The 10,326-nt window shown below is 57.5% G+C and overlaps 1 protein-coding gene across 2 annotated transcripts; it reads left to right on the top strand.

Moving 5' to 3' along the window:
- The first annotated feature begins 411 nt into the window (after positions 1-411).
- On the top strand, positions 412-7,554 carry LOC150043554 (orphan sodium- and chloride-dependent neurotransmitter transporter NTT5-like). 2 transcript variants are annotated; one of them, XM_090322334.1, is made up of 12 exons: positions 412-710; positions 2,433-2,697; positions 2,783-2,940; positions 3,715-3,841; positions 3,927-4,105; positions 4,528-4,638; positions 4,726-4,961; positions 5,388-5,574; positions 5,913-6,108; positions 6,196-6,355; positions 6,514-6,679; positions 6,830-7,554. In XM_090322334.1, exons 1-12 carry the CDS (start codon positions 672-674, stop codon positions 7,286-7,288), a joined length of 2,283 nt encoding a protein of 760 aa, XP_090178460.1. In that variant the 5' UTR covers positions 412-671; the 3' UTR covers positions 7,289-7,554. The 2 variants fall into 2 exon arrangements, with proteins under 2 accessions (XP_090178460.1, XP_090178461.1); XM_090322335.1 differs by having other exon boundaries at positions 4,825-4,961.
- Positions 7,555-10,326: the final 2,772 nt, after the last annotated feature.

Consider the following 10,326-nt stretch of genomic DNA (forward strand, 5'->3'; position numbering starts at 1 on the left):
CCCAGTAGCCGGTGCTGCTTCCCTCCCACTCACCTGTGTGGTAGTAGGTCTGCAGGCCCCTTTCCGCGTTGTTCCTCTCCCTCTGTTCCCTGGACCTGCCTGTCAGCCTGGGCGCTGCCCCTGGGCTCTCCAGCTCCAGGCTACCGCCCTGCCCCTGAGCCCAGCCCCACTTCCCTCTTGTCGAGGTTAACTGGCGGTGGGCGTCTCGGGTCCTTCGTGCCCGGGCTGGCTTTGAACCTTGATCCTCAGGCCTCAGCCTTCTGAGCAGCTGGGATGACAGGCGAGCCGCCTCGAGGCTCCGCCTTCCCCGTGGTGTGGGCCGCGCTCCCCGCAGGCCTCGCGCACCCACGGCCACGGCCTCGCGCGAGCCGCGGCGGGTACGGCGGAGCCGCGTCCCCCGCACCCGGCTCTCCTCGCAGGATCTGGGAAGGGCAGGGCGGGCCTGGGGCGGAGCTGCCCCGGCCGCCGGCCCAGCGTTCGGGATCCGCCTGGAGCAGAGGCCGCCCCCCGCAGGTGGGGTCGGGGGCTGCGGGCCGGCTGCGGGCCGGTGGGGTTGGGGTCCTCCAGGATTCACTCCCCGGCGCTGGTCCATCCGCTTCTCAGCTAGTCTTGGAACAGGTCGTGGCTCCCTGACTCCCTGCCCAGAGGACCGGCCCACCCGAGAGCCGCTGATGGAGAGGCCCGAGACGTCCACGGCCGCTGAGCTGCAGGTGCAAATGGCATGTGCGTGCGTGTGTATGTGCGTGTGTGTGCACGTGCATGTGTGTGCGCGTGCATGTGTGCGCTTGTGTGTACGTGTGTGTGCATGTGTGCATGCGCGTGTGTGTGCATGTGTGCGTGCGCGTGTGTGTGCATGTGTGCATGCATGTGTGTGTGCATGCATATGTGTGCATGTGCGTGCGTGTGCGTGCATGTGTGTGCATGTGTGCATGCATGCGTGTGTGCATGCGTGTGTGCATGTGTGAGAGGCCCAAGCACCAAGGTCCTCTTAGCAGCATTTGGAGGCTCCTGAGAGGGACTGGGGCTCTGGTACAGTGGGCCACGTTTGTGTAACCACTCTAGACTACTGCAAGCCGCCCAGTAAACATCAAGTGTCACACGGATGGTGGCGCTGCACGCCTGTGATCCCAGCTACTGGAGAGCCAGGGGCAAAAGGACCAACAGTTGGAGACCAGCTTAGGCTCCACAGGGAGACGCCATGCTGAGGGGCCCAGCTCCAGTCACACAGCACTTGTCTAGCAGGCTTGAATCCCTGAGCACAATCACTAGAAAAATGAACTAAATCATCAGAAAAACAAACACATGCCCAGCCCAAGGTTAGCGTTCTACCACTCGACCAGAATCTCACAGACTCGCCTGCCGACACTGGCTTTGAACCTCCGTCCTCACATCTCAGACTCCTGAGTAGCCAGGATTACAGACATGAGTCTTTGGTGCCTGGCTCCAACTCTGCTCTTAATCAAACTTGTCTTGGCTATTGTGAATTTCATCATTAGCTTAGCATTTTCTGCAAAAAGGCAGCTATAGAGTCCGTTGAGTTTGGGAAGAGTCACCATATTAATAGTATTAACGATAATGACTATTAACAATATCCTGTGATTCCACACAGACTGACTGCATCTGAGGCTAGAAAAGTGCAGGCAGAGGATAAAAGACAGGCAACTGCGTATTTAGAGCTTCACAAATGACCAGGCTTAGGAAGCACTGGATTGGAAATGGACCGGAAGGAAAAAAATTAGCCTGAGCCTCTCCTAATGTCCCTAAAGTCCAAGCTGTGCCTGGCCCATTCTCTGCAGCTGGGTTCTCATGACCATAGTTGTTAAGTATTCCAAAGTTAACTTCTGCTTTAAGAGGAGAAGAAATGGAGCCTTAGAAAGATGGGACTATTTGCCTGAGGTCAGCTATTTCTGCCCAGGGCAGGGGTAGGGAGTGGGGGAGGGGTGGGGGTGGAGTAGGGGTGGGAGTGGGGGTAGCGAGTGGGGGGTAGAGTGGCTCAGTGAGGGAACATGCAGTCATGGACTCCATCTCCAGTGCAGAAAACGCAAATCACAACTCACAGGAAAAGGGGACACGATTTGAACTCTGGTCTTTATTACTCTAAAAACCTTCCTCAGCCAGGCGCCTGTGGCTCACACCTGTAATCCTAGCTACTCAGGAAGCTGAGATCTGAGGATCATGGTTCAAAGCCAGCTTGGGCAAAAAGCCCCCGTGGTTCTCTTATCTCCAATGAACCACTCCAAAGCCAGAAGCAGCGCTGTGGCTCAAGTGGTAGAGCGCTGGCCTTGAGGCTCAGGGACAGAGCCCCGACCCTGACTTCAAGACCCACAAGTAGACAGAAAGAAAAAGAAAACCCTTGTAATACAGCTTTCCACGGGGCGAGGCTGAGAGGCGTGTCCCTTTATTATAAAGTCTGCTGTTTTTGGTGCCCCAAGGTCCCCTCATCGGGTTGCCTAGGCCTGGAAGCCGACCACATGGGGTCCCTTGAAGAATTCTCTGACAGCCTGGAGGAAGAGTCCACCCGGCCTCGCACCCGCTCCTTCTCCTGGAACTTCAAGGCCAAGGAGGTGTGGGCCAACAAGACCCCAAACTACTTCCTCCGCAGCCGGAACACAGAGGGGATCTTGATCCAGGTGGCCTTCTCCATTTGGCTGGGAAGCATGTGGCGCTTCCCTTACCTGTGCCACAGCAACGGAGGAGGTGAGGCCGGGGCTCAGAGCCAGGGGAGGGGGGAGGGGAGGGGAGGAGGGGCAGCCAGGACCCCGTGGCCTGCTCTGTCCCACAGGCAGCTTCATCCTGCCCTACCTCGTCATGCTCCTCCTGTTTGGGGTCCCCCTCCTCTACCTGGAGTTGCTCATTGGACACTGGCTGCAGGCTGACAGCATACAGATCTGGAAGCAGCTGACCCCCTGGATGGGGGGCGTGGGCTACTCCAACATACTGGTGAGTGACAGCCGCGGGAGGCCCGCCCCACCCCTGGGGTCTCCAGCTCCTCCTCCTCCTTCCTCTTCTTTCTTCTGTTCTCCTCCTTCTTCCCCTCCCCTTCCTCTTCCTCCATTCTTCCTTTTCTTCTCTTCCACCTCCCTTTCCATCTCCTCCTTTCTCCTCCTCCTCTTGTCCTCCTTCTTCCTCTTCTCCTTCTGTGTTGGTCGTGGGGCTTGAACGCTGGGCACTGTCCCTGACCTCTTCAGCTCAAGGCTGGCACTCTATCACCAGAAGCCATAGCTCCACGTCCAGTTTTCTGGTGGTGAATTGGAGGGAAGAGTCTCACAAACTCCTGCCCCCGTGGCTGACTTCAGGCATGAAGCTCAGAGCTCAGCCTCCTGAGTAGCTGAGGTTACAGGCCTGGGCCACCAGGGCCTCCCCGCCTTTCCTTCCCCCCTTCTCTTCCTTCATTCTTCCTCTTTAGCTTTATTTTCTCCCACATCTCTTCCTTCCCCTCCTCCTCCTCCTCCTCCTCCTCCTCCTCCTCCTCCTCTGCCTTCTTCTTCTTCTTCTTCTTCCCCTTTTCCTCCTCTTCCTTCCCTCTTCCCTCTCCCTTCCCCTTCTTCTTTCTTCTTTTTCCATCTTTTTTCTCCTCCTCCTCCTCCTCCTCCTCCTCCTCCTCCTCCTCCTAGTCCTCCTCCCCTCCTCCTCCCCTCCTTTTTCCTTCTCCTCCCCACCCCCTCCTGCTCTCTGCCCACCCCCCGTTCAGGCCCTTGGCTGCCTCTCCCTCAGGTGGGTATCCTGGTAAGCTTGTACAACAGCGCCATCATCTCCTGGTGCCTCTTCTACCTGAGCCAGTCTTTCGCTCACCCCCTGCCCTGGGACCACTGCCTGATGGTGAACAACATCAACACCACTAGTGAGGATGGGGAGGGTAAGGTGTTCCGGGGAGGGGGGCAGCGCGTGTGCGGTGCGGTGCCACCCCGTGCTCACCCGGCCCCCAGACTTGTCGTGCCTGCGGACGGTGCCCCAGCAGTACTTCTGGTACCACACGGCCCTGCACGCCTCGGGCCACATAGAGAGCGGCATGGACACGCTGGTTCTCCACCTCAGCCTGGGCCTTCTCGCCACCTGGGTCTTCCTCCTCCTAATCATGACTGCCGAGATCAAGATTTCCATGTCCGTAAGTCACCCACCACCCCCAGGGCAGGTTCCATGCCAGGGGCCCGGGCGCAGGCCGAACTGTCCTCAGAGGAGCCACGTCCGTCCGTCCACCAGTCCTCCCGATGCGTGGCACGGGTGGGGCCTGGGCGCTGGCCCCGCTCCCAGCCACGGAGACCTGCAGGCCATTTTCTACACCAGACCTGGGCTCTGCCTTCTGGTGCTCCAGCGGCCAGAGGACCCGGGCTATGCCGTGGGCTCTGCTCACTCACGTCCGCCTTTGTCCTGGCCCTCCTGAGGGCATCTCCTCAGCCCGGGTGGCTTGCTGCTGGGGTTGTTCTCCCTGGCATCCCCTGTGCCCGCCAGGCCGGCGCCCTGAGCCTCCCTCCACTCCACAGACCCACAGTGCCCCTGATCCTGCTTTCTATTCTCCTCTCTGGCCAGATACTCACTTCCTCCATCTTCCTCCCCTACTTCCTCCTCCTCTGCCTTCTCATCCGGAGTGTCTTCCTGGAAGGGGCATTTGGCAGCCTCAGGCGGATGCTAACTACGGAGGTGAGGCTGGGCCCCCCCTCCTCTCCCGCGCCTCCCCCTCCGCCCTCCGCCCATCTCCCCCCGTGCTCCCACCTGCTCCTCCCACAGCTCGCCACGTTGGCCTCCGTACACGTGTGGTACCAGGCAGGATGTCACGTGCTGTATTCTCTGGGCCTGGGTCTGGGTATCATCATGACCCTGTCCCAGCCCAGATATGCCAACTACGTCAAGACGGCCTTCTCGGTGGCTTTCGTCAACCTGGTGACCTCACTTCTGACCACCTCCATCGTGTTTTTGGTGCTGGGCTTCTGGGCCACCACCAGCGGCCACACCTGTGTGGAGATGTAAGTAAAACTTCTCTCCCAACCACCGCCAGCCCAGGGCGGAGTCCGGGATTGTCCCTTCCACAGCCATCTTCCGCTGCCGGCTCCCACAGGGACCAGTGCTGTCCCAGGGCCCCTTCTCCCAGCTCGGGAGGCCCCGGCTGCCTCGCTGGCTGTGTAGAAAGGCCTTGCATCTGTCTACTCATCCTCACCCATGCCCGCTGCAAGGACCGGATTTCCAAGTAAGGTCCCATTCCCCGGGGGATAATGGCAGGCCACGGAACACAGGAAGCTTTCTACTCCCAGCCCTGGGTCACCTCGGCCACTCATCTCAATGTCCTCCGCCGTGCGTATCTTGAGGGATGTCACCTTCCCTCCCCGTGGTTGGCAGGTGGTCAGGGGCAGCCCACAGGAAAGCACTCGTCCTTCTCCTCACCTCCCGTGCAGGAGTGTCTCCAGTCTGACGAAGTTCATCTCCCAGGGCATTCTGCCTCAGAAGGCCAAGCCCCCAGACGACATGCTGCACCGGCCGCCCGTGGACTACCTGGCGTGGGTCACCGGTCTCCCCAGACACCTCCAGCACAAGGTCATCCAGCTGTCCCCGTCCTGCAGCATCATGGTGAAGAAGGAACAGGTTTGTGGCTGGGGGCAGAAAGGCACTGGGGAACCTGTTTCCAGGCCATCTTTTCCTCCCCAGAGATGAGTAATGGTTGCTGCTGCACTGTTCCTACACACCAGGGCCGTTGCTGGATCCCTGCTTGTTACAGGGAGAAGCTGAGGCCCTGGAAAGTGAAGCTTGCTGCCAATTCACAGCACCAAAGGGGGAAAATGTTCCATGCTTCATCCTCCGACCTCCATCTCCAGCCCCTGCTCCACGACTCCTGCCTCTGCCCCTGACAGACATTGCTAATTGATTACCGCGCAGTCCACCTCCCCCCTTCTAGATGGCCTCAGAGTTCTTCTCTCCCACAGTTCATGGAAGGCCTGGGCCTCTCCTTCGTAGCCTTCTCCCAAGCTGTCTCCTTGCTCCCCGGGGCCTCTTTCTGGGCCATCATCTTCTTCCTGGCTCTCATCATCATGGAGTTGTGCATCATGATAAGAATCTTGGAGTGTATCATCGTAACGCTCCAGAACTTCATTTTCATAAAGTATCCCAGGATGGTTCCAGGTACCATGGGTCTGTACCCCAGCAAACATCAAGCTCTGGACCCTTGATGGAGCCCAACTCACAGCCAAACCTTCTTCTCTGCTTTAGTGGTCATCTGCTTGGGAGGTTTTCTGGGCAGCCTCATCTTCTCTAGTCGCCCTGGCAGCTACATAGTGGCCTTGTTTGATACCCACATTATCCCGATTGCCCTCGTCATCTCGGTTCTGTCCCAGAATGTGGCTCTGGCCTGGATCTACGGAGCTAGGAGGTGATTTCAAGCCCATAGGACCTCGGGGCTTTTCTGGGCTCCCAGAACAGGGACTCAGGGGTGGGGATAGGGTGTCTATGAGGGGCCCGGCCGCCCCCTAGGGGCAGGGCACCTGTGAGTGGGTCACAGATGTCCAAGGCACCCCCGTGGCCCCCCAGGTTCAGGCAGGCAATCATGACGAAGCTGAGCCACCGGCCGAGGCCCTCGTTCACCGCGCTGTGGAGCTGCCTGACGCCACTCTGGCTGCTGATCTTGTTCATCATCTTATTGGTGGGGCAACATCAGAAATCTGGCTTCACCTACATCACCTGGAACAGCAGTATGGTGAGACCACCCCACGCCACTGGTGGGACTCCTTGTCACTGGGTCTGGGTTGCCCTCTCCCCCTGACCCCATCCACAGCCGCCCTGTCCCTGGGGAGCCCCCACACAGGGACTGATGTGTCATTTCCACGCCCCACCCTGTCGGCCCCAGAGCCAGGAGGTGAGGCAGCCCCTCCCGTGGGTGGTCCGCTGCTTCAACTCCCTGGGCTACCTCCCTCTGCTCATCATCCTCTTCTACCCGCTGCACCACTGGTGGCACCTCCAAAACCACATCACCACCGACGCCTTCGAGAGGCTGCCAGGCAAAAAGATGCCCGCCGTGTTCCCCAAGCCTCTGCCCTGGCCCAAGCACCCCATGAAGAAGTCCACCACCGACCTCCAGGATACCAGCACCAGGGCGTCGGGGGAGTTCAGCCTGCCTCTGAGGAGCAGGAGCTCGTCCTGGTTCAAAACCTTCCCGCTGCCCTCCTTCTTCTCCCAGGAAAGCATGGTGACTCCTTTGCAGGTGACCCCCACCTCGGAGACCCTGGAAGAAAACCATGTGACGAACAAGTCCCCTGCCCTGCCACACATGCCTCCCACCCACGAAGACAGAGGATCTGCCAGCTAGTGGCACGGGAGGGGGCGGCGCCAGGGCTCACGGCCTTGGAAGGAAGGGGGATCCCTCCCCTAAGGGCTTCAAGAGCCCACCACAGACTGGAGAGCTGGAAAAATGCCCCCACTGTGGCCAGGGAGGGGCTACACCCTTACTTTCTTACTGTAAGCTGGGGTGGATGCCCAGCTCCCCCTGCAAGGGAGACAGGGTGTGTCTGTCCTCAGAGGCACCCTCAGAATGGGGCTGGGTCAATAAAAAGGTCCACAGGTCTGTGTTTCCCACACGAGGAGCCCGAGTTAGCTTCCTGTTCCACATTGGCCTCCACACAGCAGCCTCCGCACAGGGTCTCCATGCACCATCCAGATGAATGGCTCTGGCCTGGACACCACTCCATCCCCTCAGCCTGAAGGGGGAGCCCTTGCTGTTGGGGGATTCAGCACTGTGATGTGACCCCAGCCACTATACTCAAGCTAGAGAGTGTGTCAGATAGTTAAATCTATGTCTGCCCTGTCTACTAAGTCACTGTGCCCATCAAGAGGCCGTGATGCTTCCAGCAGCTTCTACTGGGCCTAGTTCTTTTTCTCTGTTTAGCAGTAACGAGGTTTGAACTCGAGGCCTCCGCAGGTGTCCCATAGTCTCAATTCCACGGACAACTTCCTGAGGAAACGCATCCCAGCACATGCAGAAAACAAACCATGTCAGTGCCACTTAATTTGTTATGCTTATTGGAGTGCAAATGGCAGAGCAAAGCTAAGCATGGACTCACGCCCATAATCCTAGCTACTCAAGAGGCTAACATTTGAGGACTGTGGTTCAAAGCCAGACTGGGTAGGAATGTCTGTGAGACTCTTAGTGCCGACAAAATCCTCAAAAGGAAGTGGAGCTGTGGCCCAAGAGGGGAAGCACCAGCCCTGATCATAGAAGCTCAGGGAGAGTGCCTAGGCTTTGAGTTCAAGCCCCAGGACTGGCACATGCATGCACACCCACACCCACACCCAGAGTTTAGAATGATCTCTTGGTGATCTTTGATGTCCCTAATAATTACAGGCCAAAGGCAACCCACACTGCAGTGGATGAACCACACATGGCTAACCTGGAAAGAGTCAGTCCCTCTGGTTTGTTAGACTTCACTTGGATTACACTGATCTGGTGAAGCCACGTGGCAGTTCTTGCTAAAACAGGAGTCAGCCAGCTTTTTCCACACAGACCCACCCGGAGAATGAAATATTTTAGGTTTGCAGGACATATGGGCCATATCCCATATTCATCTTTTTATATATAAAACTCTATATATTTAAAAAAAGAAAACCCTTAGCTTGTGGGCCACAGAAAAACAGGTCACCAGCTCGATTTATCTCGCAGGCTATAGTTTGCCAATGCTTGATCCAGGCCATGGGAGTCCAAGAAGAACATGGGGACTAAAGGAGCAAAAGCACAGGCAGCTCAGGGAAGAGAGAGAGTACAACTCCCTGCTCCGCTTTGATGGAAGTCACAAAGAGACGCAGGTCCCTGGGGACGGGCACATGCAGTGACCAAACAGTCGACCAATAGATGAAGGTGGATTCACAGTCCTTGTGCGTAGGAGTTTGAGGGAAACTGCCCCAGCCACAATGGAGGATGAGGAAAAGTCAAGTCCCAATGCCCAGGGTGCCCGCGCTGGGCTCCGGTGGCTGCTGCCCCCTAGTGGCCATCAGCTGCCGTCACCATAGCCCAGGTACCCCAATTTAAGTCACTGGCCTTGCTTCCGACAGGGGGATAAAACTACTTCCAGAGGGCTACCCTCATCAAATTGACAGGAGAGTGGGGGTGATGATGCAGATCTTCAATCCCAATACTGAGGAGACGGGAGGCAGGAGGATGGTGAGTTCAAAGCTAGCTAGGAACAAAGTGAGGCCCAGTCCAGGGACAGGAGGAGGTGACCTGAGTCACCTGGGTTCTTGAACACATCATTATCACTTACTTCGGACCCCCGTGATCCTACTCTGAAATGGAGATGGGTCGGGTGGCCCAGTGTCCTTGCCCTGGTCACTTTCCTTGAGGACAATCGGGGTGTTAAAGGTGACCCTCTCTCTAGGGAGTGTGCTTGGTGGCCGCATCCGGAAGGTGGCGCTGTGGTACTGTGTCGTGGCCTCCTGTCATTTTCCTGCTTCTGAGGAACAGGGCTCATGTGACAGTCCCTGACACTTCTACCTGTGGTAGAAGCGCCCTGATTCCCCCAGGGTCCTGCCCAGCAAGGCCGCCTTGGCTTTCCTTACCCACTTAGCACACTCAGGTGCTTCTGTCTCTCCCCACACGCTGTGGGAATTTGGAGGTGAGTCCAACCAGACCCACCATGAGGCTGGGGCTGCCTTGGGACAGCAAAAGCAGGGGGTGAACTCTCGTCTGCCTCTCTCCTCTCTTCAGTGCCAGGACCAGAGCAGCTCCCAATCCCCAGTAGGTATTTAGCATGATACCTCAAAAGTTTAATTAAAAAGGGGGGAGCACCAGTAGCTCACACCTGCCATCCTAGCTACTCAGGAGGCTGAGATCTGCGGGTCAGGGTTGGACGCCAGCCCAGGCAGGAAAGTCAGACTCTTATTTCCAATGAACCAACAAAATGCAGAAGTGGAGGCATGACTGAAGTGGTAGTGCACCATCCTTGAGCAAAAACAAGCTCAGGGCCAGCACCTAAGCTTGGGGTTTGAGCGTGAGTACTAACACACACACACACAGAATCAAGAGGAAACCCTAAGAGTTGAAACCCAACCAGAAAGGGAGTGGAGGAGGCTCTTGGTTTGGAGCTTGTGTCAACAAAGGCAAAGGAATCGAAACATGTAAGGTAGCTGGGCCAAGTTCAGGAGCAAGAAGGAGCCAGCCATTCTTATCCTCTCCTCGCCGGAGTCTCTCGTGTGCCCCCTGCAGGGAGGCCCTGTACAGTGCAGGCTCTGCCCCAACCCCACCCAGCCTAGTAGACAAAAGTGGATTGGGATTTAAGACAGAAGCTCAAGCCTGCCTGGGTCTGACTTCCACAGCTTCCAGGCATTTGTCTGCCAGCTCTACGGAAGGTCCTGGAT

This window comes from Megascapheus bottae, chromosome 31 (assembly GCF_031878675.1).
Source record: "Megascapheus bottae isolate mThoBot1 chromosome 31, mThoBot2.hap1, whole genome shotgun sequence".
Taxonomy (NCBI): Eukaryota; Metazoa; Chordata; class Mammalia; order Rodentia; family Geomyidae; genus Megascapheus; species Megascapheus bottae.

Bases quoted from the DNA above. Each gene is read 5' to 3' on its own strand.
- LOC150043554 (XM_090322334.1), top strand. From the start codon at position 672: ATGGAGAGGCCCGAGACGTCCACGGCCGCTGAGCTGCAG. The intron at 4,962-5,387 runs GTAAGTAAAACT...CCTCCCGTGCAG, and splicing joins GGCCACACCTGTGTGGAGAT to GAGTGTCTCCAGTCTGACGA. The intron at 5,575-5,912 runs GTTTGTGGCTGG...TCTCTCCCACAG, and splicing joins TCATGGTGAAGAAGGAACAG to TTCATGGAAGGCCTGGGCCT.